General features: G+C 38.9%; 1 protein-coding gene across 1 annotated transcript in view; it reads left to right on the top strand.

Annotated features, from left to right (window-relative positions):
- Positions 1-25,063, top strand: part of Mthfd2l (methylenetetrahydrofolate dehydrogenase (NADP+ dependent) 2 like) — an 84,763-nt gene that overhangs the window by 30,327 nt on the left and 29,373 nt on the right. Inside the window, exon 6 of the mRNA XM_038331291.1 lies at positions 9,601-9,693. Within this exon, the coding sequence (XP_038187219.1) occupies positions 9,601-9,693 (93 nt within the window). The remainder of the gene's footprint in view (positions 1-9,600; positions 9,694-25,063) is intronic.

The raw sequence follows: 25,063 nt of genomic DNA, 5'->3' as shown, positions 1-25,063 counted from the left end.
GCTTTCTTATAGAGCCCAGGACCACCAGCCCAGGGATGGCACCACCCACAATAAACTGAGCCCTCCTCCATCAATCACTAAGAAAATGCCCTACAGACTTGTCTACAGCTCAGTCTTATGAAGAAGGATGCTCAAAAAAGAAATCCCACACTAGCTCAGAATTGAGAATAATAAAAGGTTATTTATTTATGGGTAGACTCACAGATAGCAATCCTCTGCTCAAACAGGGAACAGCAACCGAATCCAGCAGCCAAGAGGCGGGGTGTGCACTTTACATGAGCATATATAGTATAAGAGGCCACGCTCAAATGGGTAGGTAACTTAAAGGTTCCTGGCGGTAGGAATTCCCACAGCAGTCTTATGGAGGCATTTTCTCAACTGAGGTTCCCTCCTTTCAGATAACTCTAGCTTGTGTCAAATGGACATAAAATGAGCCAGTGTGTGCTGAATCTTTTCATTGTGAGAACTGACTCAAAGATGTGTTTTTACCACCTCCAGGAGGCAGTAGCCAGTCGGAGATGCTTGAGGCACTGCAAGGTGATATGATGTGAGAGGCATGTGTGATTAAGCTCCGCTCAGTAGCAGGTGGGGCCAAGCTCCTTTGGGTTTCTAAGAGAAGAGCCAAATAGAAACACCTAGGAGTGAAGGAATTACGCAAATCTTCACACACAGGACTGGGAAACTCTTAATCCTGTTGTCCCCGAGTGGAGTAGGACCTATATGACCTCTGTTGAGGAACCAAGGCCAAGCTGGGCAGGGGGGATGGCAGAGGAACCACGAGGCAGAGGGAATAGTAGATATTTTGTTTCTGCAAGCATCAAATCTTTGATACTCTGGGTTAATCTGGTTTTATCAATTTAGAATTTTGAGTTTGTGTAGTTGATATATTAGAAGAAAGCAAATAATTATTCTTGTCTCACTTTCTCATTCAAATAAAAGGAGTAGTGTTTTAGTGTCGATGTTATCTAAATTTGGCTAGCTAGTATCTAGAAAACATTTAGCTGGGAGATAGGCACTCTTACTGGATAAAGGGGATTATTGCACATTAAACCTATTTGAATTATAAAGCAAGGTTGGGGAGTTGGCTCAGGGATAAGTCAACAACCTAAGTTTGATCCCTAGGGCCCACAGAGTGGAAGGTGAGATCCAGTTTCTGAAAGTTGTCCTCTGACCGACACATTAATGCTGTGGTGCATGCAAACCCTGCCTGCTCTCCTACACAAAATAAATAAATGTAAACGTTAAAATGTCAAAAAAAATTACAAAGCAAAATTAAAAGAAACTCTTTATTCTTTCTCACTTTCTCTTTTAATTATGACCTCAGAATACCACATATCAGCTCTATTGTGGGTACAAACCATCGTGTCTCTAATCTCTATGTACCTGTCCAAGTAGGCACCTTACCTTCTCAGCCATGTTGTTACCTGTTACCCCTCCCCATCTTATGTTAAGACTTCACAGGACAGCATGCCATTCCCAAAGCACAGTTCCTCATGTTCCTGGGAGTTCTGTGTCCTGATTCTTTTGCCTGAACCCCTCTGCTCATTCTCAGAACCAATCTCCTTTCATTTCCCACTCCCCAGACATTGCTCTGTATGTCCTGCCATTCCAGTCCTTATTCTTTCTCTCTCTCCCCTTTCTCCCTCATTATAAGAAGTGAATATGGGGCTGGAGAGATGGCTCAGAGGTTAAGAGCATTGCCTGCTCTTCCAAAGGTCCTGAGTTCGATTCCCAGCAACCACATTGTGGCTCACAACCATCTCTAATGGGGTCTGGTGCCCTCTTCTGGCATGCAGGCATACACACAGACAGAATATTGTATACATAATAAATAAATAAATAAATATTTTTTTTAAAAAAGAAGTGAATATGAACTTCTTTTGGGGGTGGAGCAGTTTGAGATAAAGTCCCTTGCATAGTTCTGACTGGTCTGGAGCTCCATAAATAACTTAAGCTGGCTTTAGACCTTGCAATGATTGTCCTGGCTCAGTCTTTCAAGTTCTGGGATTACAAGTATGAGTCATATGCCCAGCCAAATGCAAACTTATTAATGACAATACTTTAAACTTTTTATTTGTAAAATTTATCATAAGGACTCATGAAAAATAATAGAATAACTCATTGAACAAATAAGTCTGTTAGATATTTTCATGTGCCAATCACTAGCACATTGTACAAAATAAGATAACAGATAGGAATTTGAAATATGAGTTTGTCATTTATTGAAAAGAAACTTTTATATGGAAGGAAGAAAGGAAGAGGAGAGGTGTAAATAAATGCTCCCCTAAGGACCAATTTTTTCATATTTAAAATGATAAGCCCTGTATAAAAGGATAATTTAAAACTCCCAAAACCTAAACCGAGAACTCTCAACAGAGGAATCTAAAATGGCTGAAAGACATTAAGGAAATGCTCATCATCCTTAGCCATCAGAGAAATGCAGATAAATACAACTCTGAGATTCCATCTTACATCTGTAAGAATGGCCAAGATCAAAAACACTGATGACAACTTACACTGGAGAACATGTGAGTGCAAGCTGGTACAGCCCTTTTAGATATTAGTATGTTGATTTCTCAGAAAATTAGGAAACAACCTTCCTCAAGACCCAGCAGTACCACTTTTGGGTATATATACCCAAAGAATGCTCAACTACACCACAAGGACCTGTGCTCAACTATTCAAAGCAGCATTGATTGTCATAGCCAGAACCTGGAAACAACCTAAATGCTCCTCAACTGAAGAATGGATAAGGAAAATGTGGTACATTTACACAGCAGAAAAATATAATGACATTTTGAAATTTGCAGACAAATGGACGGAGCTAGAAAACATATTGAGTGAGGTAACCCAGACCCAGAAAAACAATTATCATATATAATCACTCATAAGTGGATTTTTTAGCTTTAGCTAAGAAAACCAGATGATAAATCACAATCCCAGAGAACCTAGACTAGACAACAAAGAGGTCCCCAAGAGAGACATACATGGATCTAATCTACATGGGAAGTAGAAAAAGACAAGATTTCCTTGAGTAAAATGGGAAAGGATTGGAGGGAAGGGGATAGGAAGGGAGGGGGTATATAAAAATGTATATCTCGATAACATCAATAAAAAATAGTTTCCCAGTTCTAGCCCTCAAGAAAAATGGAGATGAGAATCTAGGAGCTAGCACAAAACATCTATATTTTTATAAATCATGGAGGAATATTTGTGGTTGAGCTTGAGAGTGACTTCTCAAAACACAGAATTAGACTCATACTTCACATCTTTGTCCATACCCATTCCCTAAGTCAGTGGTTCTCAATCTTCCTGGTTCTGTGACCCTTTAATACATTTTCCACATCGTGGTGACCCCAACTATAAAATTATTTTCATTGCTACTTCATTACTGTAATTTTGCTACTATTATGAATCATGATATAAATATCTGATCTGCAACCTCTATGAAAGGGTCATTTGATTCTGTACTGACTGGTTTTGTGTGTCAGCTTTATACAACCTAGTCATCTGAGAGGAAGGAGCCTCAGGTGAGGAAATACTTCCATGAGATCCAGCTGTAAGGCATTTTGTCAATTAGTAATCAATGTGGGAGGGCCTAGCCCATGGTGGGTAATGGCTGGTCCTGGGTTCTATAAGAAAGCAGGGTGACCAAACCTTCAGGAACAAGCCAGTGAACAGCACCCCTCCACAGCCTCTGCATCAGCTCCTGTTTCCAGATTCTTACCCTATTGACAAAGATTTCTGTCATGCCCAGTCTCACAGCCATTCAGTCCCAACAAAAGACACAGAGGTCTACATTAATCATAAACTGGTTGGCCTATTAGCTCAGGCTTTTTATTAACCCTTATAGCTTACATTAGCCCAAAATTCTTGTCTGCGTTAGCTATGTGGCTTGGTACTTTTTATCAGTGAGGCAGTCACATCTTCCTTCCTCTGTATCTGGATGATGACTGCAAACTGAGTCTTTCCTCTTCCCAAAATCCTCCTGTTCTCGTTGCCCCGCCTATGCTTCCTGCCCAGCTACTGTCCAATCAGCATTTTATTAAAGCAATACAACTGATAAACCTTTACAGGATATAAGATCATTGTCCCACAGCACTACCCTGTTTGAGTTCCTGTCCTGACTTCCTTTAGTGATGAACAGCAATGTGGAAGTGTAAGCTAAACAAACCCTTTCCGCCCAAACTTGCTTTTTGGTCATGGTGTTTCATCAAAGCAATAGGAACCCTGACTAACACACTGTGAAAGGTGCCACAACCCATAGGTTAAGAATCGCTGCCCTCGATGATCCTTTGTAGCCCCATGACCCAAAATACCACTGTACTCTAGACTTTTATATCCACTCAATAGTTTCACAGGCATGGCCCAGTAAACACTTCACACTTCATTTATGGACTCTTACATACAATTTTATTCCCGTTATCTTACCCACAGCTTGGATCCCAAATGTCTCTTGTGGGTACAGGTGGTAAAGATTTACTCCCTGGGCAGGGTTGGGAGTCCTGCAGAGTACATAGAGCTTTTCGGAGGAGGTGGAGCTTAGTTGGAAGCCTTGGGTTGTTGGCTGCATGTTCTCGAGGAAAATTGTGGTATGCTACTCTCTTCCTATTCTTTTGCTTCTGACTGGAAGGTAAATGGATGGTTCCATGCTATCAAGGCTTCTGCTGTGATGTTCCACCACATACCCAAGGCAAGGAGGTCATCTGCTCAAGCATTGAAACTTCTAAACTTATGAGCCCAAACATTTTCTCTCAATCGCTTGCTATCGTAATGCCAAACGAATATGCCACCTTAGTCAGTGGTACCATAAGTCCACCAGAAGCTCACTCTGCCCTTGGCTTCTCTCTCACCTACAGCACATCTAATCCCCAGCAGTGTGTAAAATACTCCTAAGATGCCAGCGTCTCAACTAATGCATTCTAGTAAGACAACTGTTGCTGGAAATGTTCGAATGTCTAGGAACCGATTTCTCTGTATTTTACAGAACTCATCTTCTCCACACCATGCCCACTAGGGTGTATAGTTGCTCAGAAAGATGGGCGCCAGGTATAGTTCAGAGGCTCTCTTCAGTAGGAGTCAGAAGTCTACACACCTTTGCTTTTAGCTTCTTTGGTTTATGTTTCTTTTGCTAACATCACAAGGACTACCAAATAGCCTGCCAAGAGTCTCGCCATGGTTTAGTTATCATCAGAGTCACAAACACTGGTCAGTCAAATCTAAATATGATTTTAGTATCTGCTATGGGCCTTTCTAACCGAACTTAGAGTAGCAAATTAATCTGATGTTAATAAAGAACTATAGTAATTTTTAAATGAAGATTGAAGTTTATGTTTTAGTTTGCATCAAACTTTGCAGATTGCTAGTGTGTGTGTGTGTGTGTGTGTACCTCTCACTGTGGTGTTAGATAGCTCCCAATTTCTTGCTGAATCGTCAATACTAATAGAATGGGAAATTTTGGCTCTGATTTCTTTTTATTCTATTTTAGTTTTTGGTAGGGATTTGGGAGACTCTCTTCGAAATAAGAGAACACTGGGTTGGCCACCTAGGTGTAAGGGGACCCTTCTGAATAGGAAACTGGACTAGCAAGCAACTGAATGCTTCCTAATTAGTTCTTTTATGGAAGATGTAAACACAAACACTGAACTAGTAGTGAGCAAAACTAAAAGAAAAAACAAGGGAAACTTGGGCTTTTATGGCAGGACCCGAGAATAACATGCACCATTTACTAAAATGAGACAGACCATAGACTGACCAGTTACTTCTGTTTCTCCTTTTCAGAATTTTTTTGGCTAGTTTCTTTCGTGTTTTCTATAATAACTTTAAAATCAATTAGATGCTTCCCTCCAAAAGAAAAATAGTTGATACAGAGTTGTACTATTTTTGCAGCAGATGTAGGAGAATGGTCATCATTATGGTGAGAGTTTTTACCCAGGAACATGATTGTGCATCTAGTCCCTCTAGTTTATGTCTTTTAGTATTATGTGAGGGAAATTTATATCACACTGATTTTACACCTTTCCTTCTCACGGTTCCTTTTGATCTGCTATTACAATGAGGGCTTTGCCCAGTGCTTTCTAATATGCTGTTACATATATCAGGTATTTATTTTTGCATTTTCATTTTTTCCTTGGATAATTTAATGAATTCTCTTGGTGTTTTAATAGTAAAATAATGCTATATGTATTTATCTAATGCATCTAAACTTTATGTTCATTAATCTTTTTTTCTATTGATTTTTTTATGTAACTTTTAGTAAGTTACATCAATGATTGATTAATTTTTCTGATTTCTGTCTTATTGATATAGTAACTTAGGTCTATGTATTATTCTTTAAGAATTGCTTTATATTTATTTTGTAAGATTTAATATAAAGTGCTTTTATTATGAAAGTTTCTAGAACTTCTACAGTACTGATTTGTATTTTCTTTTTGATTGAATAGTTATTTGAAATAGGATTTTTAAATGTTCAGTAGGAAGGTTATTCATGTCTGATTTTTGTCAATAATAATATCTTTACTAAGTTTTGATCAATACTAATTATTTATGAATTATATAATTATATGCTTTGGTATTAATGAAGATAATGCTACCCAAAATAATACCACTTGAAAGTGTTGTCTGGCTACATAAGGCATACATATAATTTATTTTCAGAGTTTAACACATTGTAATCATATAATGTTATTTGTGTTTTCTGTATTTGACGTCATGATCTGAAAAGGGCAGATTAAACTCAGCAACTGCAGTGTCTTCCTGTTTATCATGAGTTGCATTTCTCCATTACTTGTTACTTAGATGTTTGCGTTCACATGAATTCATTTTCTTCATGATGTCAATTTTATTTTGTCTATTTGTATTCATTTGTGTCACACCTTCTGTCCTCTTTCTCTCCCTTCACTTTCCTTCTTTTTTTTCTTCTCTTTTAAAATAATTTTTGGGAGGTTTTGGTATGTGTCTCAGGCTAGCCTTCTAGCCTAAAACTCATTGTGTAGCCTAGGATAACCTCAACTTGGAAATCCATTCCTCTGTGACTCAAGCACTGGAATTACAGACATTAAAGGTCACACTTACCTTACCCCTTTGCCTTTGCTTTTTAGTAAATATGATCTCTTTATGTAGTTTTGGATGTCCTGGAACTCACCGTGAGAAAGGTTGACCTCAATCTGGAGATCATCCTGCCCCTTCCTCCCAAGTTCAGGGATGAAGGCAAGTGCCATCACGCCCAGACCGCCTCTTTGCTTTCTCAGGGTACATCTTTGTCCTGTTTATTATTGAATTGCTCCTTCCACTATCCTTTATAGGTGACTGAAAATTCTTTATTCATTTTTATGGTAAAATACCTATGGTCAGGATTATCAATGTACTCTCTATTCTGTTTTCCTTTTACTTTTAAGCTTTTCTGTCCTGAATATTTAAGATTTTTATTATCTTAATAATTATAACATAGAGCAGATTTAGTTCTCTAATTTTTGTGTACTATCTATTAATACTATGAAAGAATTGGTAGAATGTTCTTGCTCCATTTCTGATTTCAGTTTTTGTTTCTTATCTGATATTAATCAATAAAACTCATCTTTCAGAATATTTATATTTTGAAATAGATGCCTGTATTATTGGCTTATTAGCTTTTAGAACAACTTGTTGATACCCATTATTATGTATGAGTAACTTGGCCTTCCCTTCCCATTCTCCTTTTGTGTGTTGCATTCTTTCTACATTATCTAAGCAAATACCATTTATGTTTGTCAGTGTCTGAATCAGATTTTTGCTACTATAGCAGAATACCGCAACCGATAATCTGTGAAGAACAGAGGCCGTTGCTTTACAACTTCAAAGAGTGAGCGTTACAAGACGATGCGGCTGAAACTGTCTTTCATGAGGCATCCACTCCCCCAGCAGCATTAATGACCAGGGCTCTTGTGCATCAAATAAACACTGCTGGTCCCACCAGCATATCGTTGCCATGGCAGTTAAATTTCAATATGACTTAGAAGAGAGGTATCAAGACATGGAAGTCTGTCAGTCAGATCTCGACATGTTTTAAAGTCTTATTTCTGTAATAAAACATGTCAAATCTCTCCATTCTGCAAATGGGTTTGATAAATCAGAGCACACGTCTTAGCAAGTTCTTTTCATTTATAAACAATATTCTCCAAGGTCATGAATTTTCAATATTGCTTGCAACTCTTAATCTTAATTTGAGTGGCTGGTGGGAAAATTCTTGCATCCCAATTTCTTTACATGAGTCTTTCTGGGAATTTCTCTATTTGAGGCTGGGAGGGGGGTGGTGGGTGAGGTTGATGCTTGTTTATAGGATTCTTTTTTTTTCAATCTTTAAAATTCAGAATCATTACTAAAATACCTCTCAGTTTTGACCAGTATAGGTCAGTTTGGATGGATTCATGTCACATCCCCCTGACTTATTACTTTAAGCTCCAATTAAAAATTATTATAATGTTTGTTCATAATGTTCAATTTCCACAACAAATCGTTGCTTTTTGATATATCGATAAATTAGTTAAGACACATTTTGATTTCATTTTTGTGTACTTCTTTTTTATTTCTGCCACATTTGAAGTATTTCCTTTAAAACTTTTCTTATGGTAAAGTTTGCTGCATCTTGTTCATAGCTGACTGGATAAAAGCACGAGTCATCATGACTGGACTGGGCTAGTCTTAGCCACCACCGGAGCCCTAACCATTTCGTCACCTGCGTATTACCCTAGACTTGTCCTTCCTGGGGATGTTTATTGATGCCTCACCAAATCCTTATTTATTACTCATCATTAAATGGATGGGTTTTTGTAAATTGGCTGTTTGCACGATATTCCTGCTGGGGGTTAGGGTGGTGGCGTTGCCTGGCCTTCCGCTCCCCTGCAGTTCCCAGTGCCTCCTGCTGGGGCGACTCCTCTGAGTCACCCCTCCCTGGGCTGCTTCCCTCGCTGCATTTGCCTCATTCTTCCTCCCAGGCCGTGTCATAGCTTGAGATGACAGAGCTCCTTACATTCCTTCTTACTTTCTAGCCCTTTCAAATTTTCCCACAAAGGCTTCCTGCTCTACTCCAGTCCTCTTGACTTTTTCCTTGATTGGCTTTATCTTCTCACTTGAAATGTCCTTTTCTTCCTTTTCCCATCTGTTATACTTGGGAACATTAGCAGATACTCTGCCTCCAATAGGAACCGCATCTTAACACCCCTTCTTGGCAGAATTAATAGCTCACCTATTCTTCTGCAATACATTGCCCATTTTTAGAACATGTGTCTTGTTGCTGTCTGCATTTGTCATTAATACACCACTGTGCAACCCTAATACCAGCGTAGAGCCAGTCAAGACAAAATTTAAAGGGATGTCCATCCAAGGATGGGAGGCTTTTACTCTCATTTAGCCTCATATGGTTGTCCGTGTACACAGCTGAAAGGTAGATTTTAACAGTTTGCTTCATCTAGAATTTCTTTCTTTTTTCTTTTCAAAGTGATTTAATCATGTCGAAGCAATTTTCCTATTTATGAGTAGCAGCAAAAACTACCTCAGGTTTAAAACCTTTGTGGAATTTTGGAAATCACAGTAGCCCTTCATGGAGTCTCTTCTGCATTGCAGGAGACGCCACGGTGACAATAGCTCACAGACACACTCCCAGAGCGCAACTGAAGGCCCATACTCAGCTGGCAGACATTATCATAGTGGCTGCAGGTAAGTCCAGAGTCACTGTCATGTGGTGACATGGTAGAATCTTTCCTGCCCTAATTTCTGGGGCACTGAAAGAACGTGTAGGAGACGCACATGGGCAAGCCTATGACTGACGTCTGTGGACTGAATTTTGTCTCAATGCGGTCATTGTATTATTGGCCTATTGCCCTTGTGTTAGCATCTGTCACACCATCTGGGAAACACTAATGACCCTCGCAACGATAGATGAAGCCCCGGAACAAATGTGTACTTTTCCAGTTGCTTTGGCAAACATGACTGAGCAACATGTAAGAAACAGATCATGTGGTTTAGGGAAAAAAAGAAACTGAATTTGATCTTGAAAATTGTGCTGGTAAAAATAGAGTGTCTAAGTGTGGAGGGTGCAGCTCTGCCTGTACCCATGCTTGTGGCATTGGCTTCAGAGTCTGGACTCTAAAGGGAGGAACACGTGCTAGACCGTGTCCCAATGTGGGCACCTGATGCGAGAATAGCAGCATTTGCTGAAAGGAAAAACAAGAGTCAAATCAAACTTTATTATAACAGGGCCCCATAAAGCCATAGTTCTTGAGCTGGTGAGCTCCCTGTCACTGTAGTTATTCTGAATAAAAATTTTCAAAAGTGTTATAGATAAATATTTGATAATTTTGGGAATTTGTCATATTTTGAATGACATAAGTATTTCATATTTTTTTTAAAATTTAACTTTGTTAAAATATTTTGACATCATTTACAGTCATGCTACATTAGGTTATTTTGTATTTTAGTAAAGAAAGAAAAATATGTGAAATATAGTGAATATGTATATGTTTATTATAACATGTTTAAATTTATTAGTTTTAATCAATAAGTTAAATTAAGTCACCTGAATGATATTTTAGTTCCTAGGAAAGGCTAGAGTATAGAGTTCGTATGTGTGATTAATTTCCTTAGAAATATTGAGGGTTGACTGCGTGTCTCTGACTTTATCAGACATTAATACTCTCAGAGAGCGAAGGGAAAATTGGATTTGACCACCAGTAATTGTTGTACTCTTGTGCAGCAGATGTTTCAAATTGTAAGGATGTAATACTTAATAAAATGACAAAGTCTGCCCATTGTAGAGTTTATATTTTTGTGAGAAAAAGCAAAAAACAAAACAAAACAAAAATGCCCGTCAATCTAAAACAGTGTTGGATACAGATAAGGGCTTCGGAAAGAATGTGTATAAGATACCATTTTAGATATTGATCCCTGGAAATAATTTTCAAGAATTGGCCAGTGAGTAGAGTCTCATTCCTGGTCACTCATCTGCCCACTGGGTCCACTCTACCTTGTGCTCCTTTCTTCCAGGGAGACTTATGAGTGTGGACAGCCTGACCTGTATATTTTGGTCACTGGCTTCTGCCTAGATTTGGCACTGAAGGGAATCTGAAGGGAAGAGAAAGAAAGCTCAGGCCAGGCTATCTCTTCTCTCTTCTTCCTCCCTTCTGCTACTCTCTCCCGTGTCTATGGCTCTTGTTTGCAATCCTCCTCTCACAGCTTTTGCTCTCATTGGGCTGTAGTAGTGGTACTATCCTTCACCTGCTCCTTCAGGAATGGGATTGCCCATGCTTTCCCAATGTATAGCACCTCAGGCTTTCAACAGCCCCAAACACAGCTCTGTAAAAGTTCCTTTATCACATGATGGTCTGAGGTGAATTTCATGACCTATGTAAAGTGGAAGAAAGATTTAAAGAAACATCTGAGAGAAGAACATCCCAAGATGCAAGAAAAGAAATAAAAAGTTTTCACAGAGGGATGTATGTTCCAAAATGGAGATACTGTGGTACATGATTTACATAATATACATTAATATATTATGAAGGATAGTGTCAGAAATACTGTGTGGAACATAGCCAAGGTCACCTCATATGAGATCTTAAAGCTGTGGATATTGGTAGAGCCAACGATGGAGAAGAGAGCAGGAGAGAAGCTAAGGCTTCTGAAGCCTCCAGAGCCTGTTAAGAACTGTTTCTAGAGATCCAAGAGCAGCAACAGAGAGAGATTATTATGATTTCATTTACAAGATACAGTGTTTTTTCAATTTCCTACTTTACTTGGCATACAGTGTTTATTTTTTTCTTTATAGTCAATTGTTGCACCCCTTGCCACAACTAAAGCTTGAATGATAGATAACCTCTGTTGATTTCCTGTTTAGTTACATGCTACTGGTATTTTCCAGGCTTTAAACTTCACAGGTATTTATAAAATATGAAGGGAGAGTAAAAACTCCAAGTGAAATTAATTTTATGAAAAGAATAATGTCAGGTTAAATTAGCTTCAAATAAACTTAATTAAATTTCTTCTTTTGTGGGCATTTTTCTGAATAGGGTAACTCACGGGGCACTGATGTGTTCCTTGTAGAATAAAAATGGAAGTAATGTAGTAAGCTGCTAATTTAATTATGCCTGCAAGGATAGATTCAGGTCCAAAGTTTTGAATAAGATTGAGCAAGATGTATTTAGAGATACATTGAACTTTTTCAGAGCACAAGCCATTACCCAGTGAAGCACTACTGTAGTAGCAATGCATCCTGGGAGATGAATAGTGTGTTGACATCTTAGAAACACTCATACCCATATGTTAAGACTAAGAATGTGGTGAGCAGAGATTGGGAGTGGTCACCTATCCCACAGGATCAATTTATATTTTGAAAGTGTTGTTTTTACAATTTGAAATTGAAGAAGACACCAGAAAATGGAAAGATCTCCCATGCTCTTGGGTAGGTAGAATTAACATAGTAAAAATGTCAATCTTACCAAAAGTAATATTCAGATTCAATGTAATGCCCATCAAAATCCCAGCAAAATTCTTCACAGACCTTGAAAGAACAATACTCAGCTTTATATAAAAAAGCAAAAACCCCAAGATAGCCAAAACAATCTTGTACAATAAAGGAACTTCTGGAGGCATCACAATCCCTGACTTCCAACTCTACTACAGAGCTACAGTACTGAAAAAAGCCTGGTATTGGCATAAAAACAGACAGGAGGACCAATGGAACTGAATTGAAGACCCAGATATCAATCCACTCACCTACAAACACCTGATTTTTGACAAAGAAGCAAAAAATATCAAATAGAAGAAAGAAAGTATATTTAACAAATGGTGCTGGCATAACTGGATATCAACATGTAGAAGAATGAAAATAGACCCATACCTATCACCATGCACAAAACTCAAGTCCAAAAGGATCAAAGACTTTAAGGTAAAACCAACCACACTGAACCTCACTGGAGAGAAAGTGCGAAGTACATGTGAACACATTGGCACGGGAGACCACTTCCTAAATATAACCCCAGAAGCACAGACACTGAGAGAAACAATTAATAAATGGGACCTCAGAAACTAAGAACCTTCTGGTAAAGCAAAGGGCATGGTCAACAAGACAAAATTACAGTCTACAGAATGGGAAAAGATCTTCATCAAGACCACATCGGACAGAGGACTGATTGCCAAAATATACAAAGAACTCAAAAAATTGGTCATCAAAAGAACAAATAATCCAGTAAAAAAATAGAGTACAGACTTAAACAGAGAACTCTCATTAGAGAAATCTAAAATGACTGAAAGACATTAAGGGAATGCTCGACATCCTTAGCCATCAGAGAAATGCAAATCAAAACAACTCTGAGATTCCATCTTACACCTGTAAGAACAGCCAAGAACAAACACACTGATGACAACTTATGCTGAAGAGAATGTGGGGTAAAGGGAACACTCCTGCATTGCTGGTGGGGGTGCAAATTGGTACAGCCCCTTTAGATATCAGTATGGTGATTTCTCAGAAAATTAGGAAACAACCTTCCTCAAGACCCAGCAATACCACTTTTGGGTATATACCCAAAGGTTGCTCAACCGTACCACAACAACATGTGCTTCACTATGTTCATAGCAGCATTTTTTTGTCATAGCCAGAACTTGGAAACAACCTAAATGCCCCTCAACCAAAGGAAGAATGAATAATGAAAATGCAGTACATTTATATAATTGTGTACTACACAGCAGAAAAAAAATAATGACATCTTGAAATTTACAGGCAAATGTATGGAATTAGAAAACATCATATTGAGTGAGGTTACCCAGTTCCAGAAAGAAAAATATAATATGTACTCATTCATAAGTGGCTTTTAGACATAAAGCAAAGAAAAACCAGCCCACAATTCACAAACCCAGAGAACATAGACAGCAAGGGGACATACATGGGTCTAATCTACATGGGAAGTAGAAAAAGACAATATCTCCTGAGTAAATTGGGAGCATCGGGACCATGGGAGAGGGTAGAAGGAGAAGGGAGAAGGGAAGGGAGCAGAAAAAATATATAGCTCAATAAAAACAAAGAAAAAAGAGAAAGTGTTGTTTTTAATGTTAACGACTTATAAATAGGGAACAATGTTCCTCAAATTTTGCTTCTATCAATTATAATATTGAATGGGTATTTTCTTCTAGTGGAGAAACATTCCTCAGCATGGATCTGTGCTTGTGTTTTGTCTTGTCATCATGACCAATGGCAAATCTCCTGTGACATGTCTCTTGTGCCTGAATCAAATCTTATGTCATCACAAGTCATGACGTACAATGTCCAACACTGTCATCATCCTCGGGTTTCTCCCATGGGTTCCTTTTTAAATTCCTAGATCAGAATCGGGCTTGAGGCGTTACAAAAGATGGGGAAGGCAACTAAAGGAGGTAGAAAAGGAAAGAATAGAGCTTAACCAAGATTAACAAATAGGGGTCAGGTCATGGAAAGGCGCCGGGGTGATGTCTGGTTGGCTAGTTTCTTCACTACAGCCATTTCCCGGGGAGGATCCTCTTACCACCAGAGGGCGCCAGTCCTGTTTTACATGTTGGTAGCCTGGCCATAGGCTACCATGGTGAGACAATATTTTGAAGGAAGAGGGTGGGAATGTATCATAGTCCTGGTCTTGTATTCTACTTGTTATGCCTCTCACTAGTTACAAAGACTCACTGAGTGCTGGAGGACAGCCCAACATGTAGCCCTGCAGTCATCCAGAAGAAATAAATGTTTAGTTATGGGAATTTCCCGGAACCACCATTGAGACTTTATGAGAGACAAATAAAGACTGTTTTTACATTTCCACTTTACTTATTAATAGTCATGAGGAGAATTTAAGGATAAAACAGGAAGATATTGGTAATTACAGTAATGACAGAAAGCAAGAGTTTGTACTAAAAAGAGGTCTCTATAACTTGTACACAATAGTGATAAAGTATTACTAAAATGACCACACCATGCACCCTGGGTGGGAGGGAAATCAGCAAATGCAATCAGCCAGTGAAGAATTTGGTGATGAAATCTGGAAACGGGCTTGCAGAAGAAGAGTAAAAGAAGTCTCTTTGTGACAGTCCTGAGGCGTGAGTAATATTAGCTTACGTTCAAGCTGACTTCATCCCTCCAGGCTCCCAGGGTATTTATGCTATAGGTCTAACTGTATGTCACATAACTCTTGACCATATACCCCCAGAACTGAGATTTGGAATAAGTCAGAATTTCAAATTGGAAAATCAGATCTCGTTAAACTATGCATCTAAGAGGAAGAGGTTTCAATTCTATGGGAAGCTACCATCCTGAGTTTATGGAGGTGCTCGGTTTCTAGGGTACTGAATTCTTTGTAGTTGTCTGAGGTCTTCTGTCTACATGGCAGGGACAGTCCTGATTTTGTTACTTCTTCTCCCTTCTCCTCTTTTAAAGCTCGGTGGGTGTGCGCTTAGAATGACATTTGGCACAGGACTGAAAAGAAAGTTCAGTCAGTAAAGTATTTGCCTTATAGGCACTGAGAGTTGAATTCACTACACAAAACCAGCATGAAAAAAGTCCAGGCATAATAGAATGTGCGTGCAATCTCACTGCTGGGGAGAAGGAGACAGCCAGGTCCCAGGGTGCTTGCTTCCCGTTCAGCCTAGACAATATGGTGAATTTTAGGACAATAAAAGACCTTGTGTCACAAAGGAAAAGGTGGATGATGCACAAGGAATGACACTGAAGTTTATCTGTTCTCTCTACTCTGGTACATAAAGGTGTCTCCCCTCCACTCTGCCTCAACACTCAAGAGCTGATGCATAGCACCTGCCAAATGAAAGTGTGATGCATTGGTTTTGAGGTGATATCCAAAGCAAGGACTTCTTTAAATTGGCTTAAATTTAGCTGATAGGCCTTAAGATTATAATTTTTATAGTATGAAATCTTTATTCTAGTTATTGGATGACATATATAGTGTAGCATTATTTTGAGGAACTGCTAATACATCTAGGTTGCCAGTGTATTATAAGTAAGAGTCCTGTAAATGAAATAAGTTGTTTCCAAGGAGCCATTCATAATGTTAAGTCGTGAACAGCTGACTTGAGTACAAATGTTAGGAGTAAGTTAGTTGGAGGTTGAAGACAAAATAGACTTTTACAGATGTCTAAAGTGTCCAGGGACGAGGAGTAGCGGAGGGCAGGACAAAAATCAGTTTTGTCACCTTAAGAAGGGACCACTGCCTAGAATAGGGCATGCATTATGAGATGACAGTTGCAGTCCCTGGGTTCTCTTGTATGTTGTGCTCCAAGGAAACTACGGGATATGCTGAGTTTGTGAAATTCCTTGAAATAATCATTATTCAGACAGGACAGCAATATTTTATGGAACTTCCCAAAGTGCCTCCGCCCATCTGAGTAACTCAAACTGGCTTCCGTTCTGAGAAGGGTACCAAGTCACAGGCGTGTTCACTTCTGGGTTTGGGTGTTGCGGTGCTGAAAATGACACCTTGTCCTCTAGCCTTTCCCTCCAGCAGGTGATAAACCGCCACGACACTGCCTCCAGCATATCCATTGCAACCCTTCTAATGACAAACACTGTCATATTAGAGAGGACAGATGGGTGGTCAGGGCACTGGTTTGGAATATGTATATACGTGGATAGCATAAGATGACCAGTTGACTTCCTCTCAGCATTCCCCCATCAAATTAAATCTTAGGTAGATTCCTTTTAACCGTCATCCTAGGATCTCTAAAAAATTTTTTCTGGTATACTTCTCACTCAATGGAGGAGGCTTAGTAATTTTCAAAATGCTTGAACACTGAAATCCCAAGGGCTGGGCATAGAGATAGTCAACGCAACGTCTCTGACTCACCCACCCTGGGAGTATAGACATACTGACCACAGAGGTTTTGAACAATGTAATGATGCCACACTAAATCATTGTTCCCATAGCCTGGTCCTCCTTCCCTAGTTTCCACCGTAAACTCTGCTTCCCCAGTTAGAATTCCTTCCCTCCTTTAGCTCAGATTTGTCGGCCATCTTTAATGGTAGAAAGGGATGTGCACAGGCCCTGGGAAGTGTGAAAGATTTAAATCATAACTCTACTGTTTATTGGTTGGTAACTTTAACATCATCTGATCTCTCTGAAACCCACTGTCTCTCTTCATATTCAAACCAACAGTATATAGGACTCCATTCCCATAAACATTTATTATTCTATAGTATTCTGACCAGAATGAGGTAGAATCTCAGTGTACGCTTTGATATTTACTTTAGTAATGAACAAAGAGGTTAAATATATTTTATGTGTTTATTGATCATTGATTCTTCTTCTTGAGAACTTTTGTCCAGTCCATTTGCCTATTTGTTGGTTGCCTCATTTTCTCTTTGGGCGCTTGACTTTTGAAGTCTATGTACATTTTAAGTATTAATCTCCTATTGTTGTAGGGAGCATGGGGGCCCTTTGTTCCATCTCAGCCACCCAGCTAGCTTACACCCAAAATAACCACACAGAAACTGTATTAATTAAATCACTGCCTGGCCCATTATCTCTAGCCTCTTATTGGCTAACTCTCACATCTTGATTTAACCCACTTCTAATAATCTGTATGTCACCATGAGGTCATGGCTTACCAGGAAAGATTCAGTATGTCTGACCTGGCAGCTCTATGGCAGTTCTCTCTCTCTCTGCTTTCTTCCTCCCAGAATTCAGTTCTGTCATCTCTGTCTACCTAAGTTCTGCCCTATCAGGCAAAGCAGTTTCTTTATTAATTAACCAATGAAAGCAACACACAAACAGAAGGACCTCCTACACCATCCTATCAGATTAGTCACTATCAAAGGATCACCCCATTGCTCCCTTCTCTGTTCAGAAGCTCTTAAATTCAGTGTGATCCCATTTGTTATTTCTTGCTCCTGCTCCTGAGCCATTGGAGTCCTATTGACAAAGTTGGTGCCTGTGCCTCTACTTTGAATCCTTGGCAGCTTTTATCATAGGCATAATTAAGACTGGTGATTTCCCTGGTACCATTGTCCATTAAAAGATGGAAGGGAATTGGTTTGACGGAAGAGCTTCAGATATTTTTTTATTAGCCAATATAAGTTGGGTTGGCCATGAGGTCTCCTCTCTTACAGGCTTGTGGGGGTTACATTAAAAGACACAGTCTATGAGAAAAGTTTTTTGTTTTGTTTTTATATCCTGTCTTCAGTTTCCCCTCCCTCCTTTCCTCATATTTCCATCCTCCCACCTCCTCCCTTCTGCACCCCGTCCACTCCTCCTCTGTTTTATGAGGAAAGTTTTAAACATTATCATTAACATGAATTCTGTTTAACAAGGTGAAAGCTAATCACAAAGTTGTTTTGATCTTGTCCCAGAGGCCCTTTAGGATAAGGTAACTATAATATGCTCTTTGTTATGATGGACTTCCACATGAGGAAGAAGAACCTGCAACCTTTGTAAGAGAAGCAAAATCTGTATATAATACACAATTTAAAATATAAATATATTTCTATTTAGTAGTTTTATTGGACCATCTAGCAACACCCCAAGGACACTCTTTGGATATCCTGAATAATTTGCCAAGCCTGTGGATTTGATAACAGCCTCCTTTAATTAGGGAGCATGGGTGGTAAGGGCATGAGAGGACACATTACAGTTGTGAAAGGCATGCTTACAGAATACAGCTTTTACTTTTGGCCTCAGTATTTAAGAAGACAGGGCTGTTTCTCTCAGCTGTGGAAGAAACATAAAAAGCAATGTGGAAGAAAGCTAATGTCTTGTCCTGCATATGGAATAAATGATATAGGTATAGCTATAAATACATGGATGTGGATGTTGATACTTTAGGAAGAGAATCATTCATCAGAAATAGTTGTTCAAATAGCATTTCATATGGTGGAATGTAATGTCTGAGGACTGTTGAAGGAACATACCAATACAGATATAGAAGGGGTATAGTTGGGGGAAAGGTGTAAATATGAGTAAAACATTGCTTGGAATTATCAAAGAGCTAATATAAATGCTGTTTTTTTAACATAAAAAACAAAATAAATGAACAAGAAAAGGAGACTAGAATTATAAAGGAGCATCTTTGGGATGTGACATGTGGGCAATACTGAGAATTATGGTAGGAACATGACTTCCACTGTACTGGGACCTCAGCATCCAGGATTTTGTCTGTTAATCACTGTGCTTCTTGAACCTGTTGAAGAACCCCACTCTCAGCGATAGACATCTCACTGATGGGCTCAAACAGTCTTCGTCAGAAACCAGGGGGTTATCTTGGTCCAAGCTTCTTTTTTTATGGTTTTTTTATATTTAAAAATTTCCATCTCCTCCCCTCCTCCTCCCCCTTCCTCCCTTCCTTCCACCCATACCCCCTTCCCTCCCTCTCCAGGCCAAGGAGCCATCAGGGTTCCCTACTCTATGTTAAGCCCAAGGTCCTCCCAACTCCCCCCAGGTCCAGGAAGATGATCGACCAAGCTGAGAAGGCTCCCACAGAGCCCGTCCATGCAGAAGAATGAAAGCCCAGCGCCATTGTCCTTGGCTTCTCAGTCAGCCTCCACCGTCAGCCACATTCAGAGAGTCCGGTTTGTTCCATCAGTCCCATTCCAACTGGAGTTGGTGATCTCCCGTTAGTTCTATCCCACCGTCTCCATGGGTGATCACACCCCTCACGGTCCTGACTTTCTTTCTCAGGTCCAAGCTTCTTTACTAGAAGATGAGGATGGTCTTTGTAGGGGAAGATAGTCTTTTTCAAACCCATTCAGCCCCAGATTCTTCTTAATTCCTTGTTTGGGGCTGTTCACTTTATGGAGAGTGAAGATGGCATTGCATCAGCACCGCTGACTCAGGGCTTGCACCTGCAGAGTTCAAGGTGAGGGAAGGAGGAGAAACAACTGAATAGGTGATGACTGTTTTCAGTGGAAGAACTAGAAAACACTGCACTTTACTTTCTAGTGTGGGTAGGAATGTGAGCCCGTGTGCAGGTGAGGTCATCATTCCTGTGGGCTAGGAGCATGTGGCATTGCTGAATGTTCCTTTAAGACATGTGCTGACTGGCAGAGAGTGAACGGTTCACCGGGTTTATAGTCAGTTATTCTCAGCTGTGACTTTGCAGGAATACTCATGGACACAATTAAATCCAGAAAAATAATGAACTGGTGATGAAAGTGTTACACACCATGCTTGTATTACAGTTTGATATACAGGCCATGTTTGACATGTGCTGTGGAGTCTATCTGTGTACCTGGATACCTGCTTTAGGTCTGGCTTTAGTTCAAAAGAAGAGCCATGAAAAGGAAGAAATTATGTTAGCATCTACTGCACCCCTTCAAGTAACTTGTGTAAAGTCCTTTTCACAAACAAAATAACAAAGCCTTTTTATATAGACAGAAAAAGGACTGTGACTCTCTTCACTATTTGAATGAGTACATTTGCTTGTAGGTAGAAGGCTGCTCTTTTGTTTCCTGGCATGAACTGTATTATTATAACACTGCTTGGCCTATTAGCTCACACTTCTTATTGGATAGCTCTTATATCTTAAATTAACCCATTTCTATTAATCACCATCTGCTTGTAGCTTACTGGTTAAGGTTCCACTCGATGTCTAGCTTCTGTTTCCTGGGGCAGCTACATGGCCTCTCTCTGACTCTGCCTACTCTCTCCTCCTCTATCTGCTTGGAATTCCTGCCTTGACCTATTCTGTGCTGCAATAGACCCAAAGAGGATTTTTTATTAACCAATGGTATTCACAGAATACAGAGGGGAATCCCACATCACCTCCCCTTTGAGAGAATGTTGAGTACTGAAGATACTTCACTTGGAGCATGTTTTCTTTTATCAAAACTGGCTTTTGGGCAAGGAACTGCCAATGCCTCAACCACTGACAAAATGCATGGTGTCTGGACAGGAGAAACAGGATACAAGAAAAAAGTATGTCAAACTTTTCAAAGACAGTTTTGAAAATTTTCTTGCCTCTGAAAATGGTCTGTCAGTTACTCTAGACCTTATCTAAAGTTGTTTACTCCAACATTGCAAACGAGACTCTGAGTGATTATCTAGGCAGCCGGTTGTCTCTGTCATTTGCTGCACATTTTGGAAGTTGCTTGATTGCACTTCCTATTTACTCAAGTAATATTATTTCCCTTCTCAGGTCTTCAATGGGGTTGAAGACTAGATAGTTGTAGTTACTTTCCTTTCATGACTTGGCCAAGCTATTTTCAATACAAAACTTAGACTTCTTAGGATAGGATAATTATTGAAATGTTTAGGTTATGTTTCTTGCTTGATATTGTTTAAACTGGTTATAATTCTAATTTTTGTTCTTGTTATTTGTTTTTATTGTATATAGTATTGTATTAGGCTTAGAACTCTCTTATTTAGACAAAAGGGGAGAGGTGCTATAGGAATTCCTTCAGCCAGTAGCCTTTAAGATACCAGCTCACTTGGGTGTGATCTCTTATACTATAAATGCAGCCATAAAGCTTGCATGTGCTCTCTCTCTCTGCTGCTGGGTTTGGTTCCTATTCCCTGTTTGTGCAGAGGACTGTAATCTGTGAGTCTATCCCCGAATAAAGAACCCTTTATTATACTCAATTCTAAGCTAATATGGGATTGCTTTATAATATCCAACTTCATTTTATCTTGATTTTTTTTTCTGGGTAGGTTAATTAATAATGTCTTATTTTATATGAACCTCTGTTTCAAAGCCTGAGAATACAGAGAACCATGAGTGTGAGCTTTACAACTGTGAAGGAGACAAAATCAGGTACATTACACATAGTTCTCTGAGAGTGTGGAGTGCAAGTGATTTACTGTTCATCTGCACATATGACACATGTCATTTTGTCTTTTATAGTATATGTTTATATGGTGTGATGATTATAAATTCAAATGTTAAAGAAGCTCTAAGTCCTGAAATACCAAATATTCACCCAAGATTTAATTCTTATTAAAAATGAATAATTACACCTATCTCACTGAAAACTTTGCATCTTGTAAATGGTAAAATTTGGGTTACTAAATAATTATTTTTGAACACACTTCTTTATGATTAATTGTCAAGAAATTATAGGCAACAGAAGCAAACATATACAGTTGTTAGCTACAAAACCTTGACATAGCAGTGAAGCAGGATTTTTTTGTTTTTTTTTTGAGGCAGGGTTTCCCTGTAGTTTCTAGAGCCTGTCCTGGAACTAACTCTTGTAGACCAGGCTGGCTTCGAACTCAGAGATCCGCCTGCTTCTGCCTCCCGAGTGCTGGGATTAAAGGCGTGCGCCACCACCCCCCGGCTGTGAAGCAGTTTCTAAATGAGAAAGCAACATATAGAATGGGCGAATGATTTGAAAATCATCTGTCTTAGAAAGTGTCAGTGTCTGCCCATATAAGCAGCTAATGGCAAGACATGAAACAACTAAGGGAAAGGTAGACTGATTTAAACTGAGCAATGGAACTGAACAGGCCTTTACTCCAACAAAGAAATAAAGTGATAAGCAACAGAAACATGAAAAGCTCAGCATCATTATCAGAAGAATAGAAATTCAATCTACACTGAACTACCACAAATCTGTTAAGATGGCTGTTTTGGAAACAGGGATCATACTTGCTGGTGAAACAAAAGCATCATTGTGCTTTTGAATGAAAACAGACACAAGAACTATGGAAAGTACTATAGAGTTTCCTCAAAACAGAAAAATATAACCTAGCAATCTAGCTGGTAAGTATACATATATAAATACAAAGAAAACCAGAAATCAGTATCATGAAGTATTATCTGTATTCACTTGTTCATTTGAACATAGTCACAACAGTCAAGACATGTAATTTACGTGTTCACTGATAGGCCAGTGGGTAAATAGAATATGACATGAAATAAAAAAATAGTCATCCATAAAAAGAAAGAAAATCAAGATTGGGAAGATGGCTCAGTTGGTAAAGTACTTGTTGTATAAGTATGGCAGCATGAGTTTGGCTCTCCAGAACACACAGAAGATGGGTGAAGTGGCACAAATAAACAACCCCAAAACTGGGTGGAAACAGAAGAAACACTCTCCCTGTCAAGCCAGTCTTGCCAACTCCAGAGGTCCAGATTCAGTGAGACTCTGGCTCAAAAAATAACATGGAACATGACTAAGGAGGGCCCCACACATTGTTCTGGACTCCATATGCAAGTATGTGCACATACACACAGAAGCACACACATAGATCTCTCATTCACATAGGACGTCCAACTGTCTGTGATCATAGAAACCTGGAAGATAGTATGCTTAGTGGAATAAATCACAGAATTACAAGTAGGACATGTTTATATGAGCAAACTAAAGTACCCAAACTCATAGATATGGACATTAGAATGGTGGATTCCACGGCTAGGAGTGGAGAGAATGGGGGGTATGTTTGAGTGTTGCAAAGTTTCAGTTACATATGATGAATAAATCACCAGAGATGTGTTTATCATAGAGTCCATAATTCACAGCATTTTGTTGTACAGTTAAAATCTTGCTAGGAAGGTAGGTATTATGTGAAGTGGTCTTATTCCCCTAAAAACAATTTGAAATTAAATTTAAAAGATGGGAGGAATAACTTTGTGGTTGATGGATTCTGGTGATAGCTTCATAAATGCGTGCTCACCTCTAACCCCATTAGGATGTTTGCATTAAATACATACAGAATTTTTATATGTCAGTCACACCTCAATAAAGTAATTTGGCATTTTAAAATTCAAATATAACTCAATACATTACAGGATAAAACATCATGAATAAATGATGTTTATCCCTTATATATTTATATAGATGAGTTTATATAAATATTAAATAGATGAGTTTAACATTGTAACATTAGTTTTTGTAACTTTCTAAGTTAGCAACAAAAAATAAAATACAAATTTTACAAAGTCTTCATAATCTTAGAAACCATATATCACCAGTTCCTGATAAATATTCCCAGCAAACTGGGAGTAAAAGGAGACTCCCCTACATGATGAAAAGTATTTGTAAATATCTTACAGGAAATATTGCACGCAATGGTAAGAGTGTGAAAGCTCCTTGTGTAACTCTGTACCTGGGGAGATGTGAGACGCAATCTCTTAAGGCCCCCAGCCAGAGAACTGGCAGCAGACCTGAGTAAGAATGCAATGGAGTTCCATTTTCATAGTACAAGGAGTTTTATTGGGGAATATGGTTGAGAGGTTATTTACTAGAACAGGAATGACTGCGACAACTGTCTCATCAAAAGCCTGTCCTGCATGACTCACAAAAGCTGTAACCTGGAAAACACTGCATAATTTGAAAGCAGTTCAACAGGTTAGAAAGTATCTCTTTCCAGGCAGCTCAACAGGTTAGAGAGTATCTCTTCCGGTCAGCTCACCTTATCTGAGAGTTCTTGTAGTTTTTATACACTGTGACCAGAGGGACCTGGTGATTCTGCTCAGTTTCAGGGATCTCCTGAAGCTTTTGAATTGTTTACTTCCTGAGCTTAAGGTGCTTCCCTGCAGGATAGAATGTTTCACCTCCCTTTAGAACATCCTGTGTCTTTTATAAGAGGAAATGTTTTATATCTGAAGAAATGCTACAGGAAACAAAACAATCAAGAACAAGTAAAAGGTATTTCCACTCGCGGATTCTGTCTACCATTGAGTTATTATTCTGTCTAGTATAGTGAGATGTGTATCCACACTGGGAAGGAAAAAGCAAAACTGACTTTATTTTCAGACAACATGATCATCTTTGCCAACAATAAAGTGAAATTGATGCTAAAAATCAAATTGATTTTGTAATTTAATCTCTATGGTTTACAGAATATAATCATTATAGTAATATAATGATGAATAACTGTGTACTCAAACCACCAACGCAAGAACTATATTATTCTAAGTAATTTATATCTAGTATGCCTGTGATTCTCTTATTTCATCCACATACCGTAAAACCACTGCAGTGTTTATTTTTTTATTGTACATGTATTTTGTGCTTCATGAGTTCACAATGCAGAAAAAAATGAGGAAAAAGGGGTTGGAAGATTAGAAGAATTATCCAAAAGTCTGCTAAGAGGATGACAACAGGGATCACCTTTGAGAAATGCTTTATCTACAC

The sequence above is a fragment of the Arvicola amphibius genome, chromosome 1, assembly GCF_903992535.2.
Source record: "Arvicola amphibius chromosome 1, mArvAmp1.2, whole genome shotgun sequence".
NCBI lineage: Eukaryota > Metazoa > Chordata > Mammalia > Rodentia > Cricetidae > Arvicola > Arvicola amphibius.
This window is presented reverse-complemented; position numbering and strand designations above follow the sequence as displayed.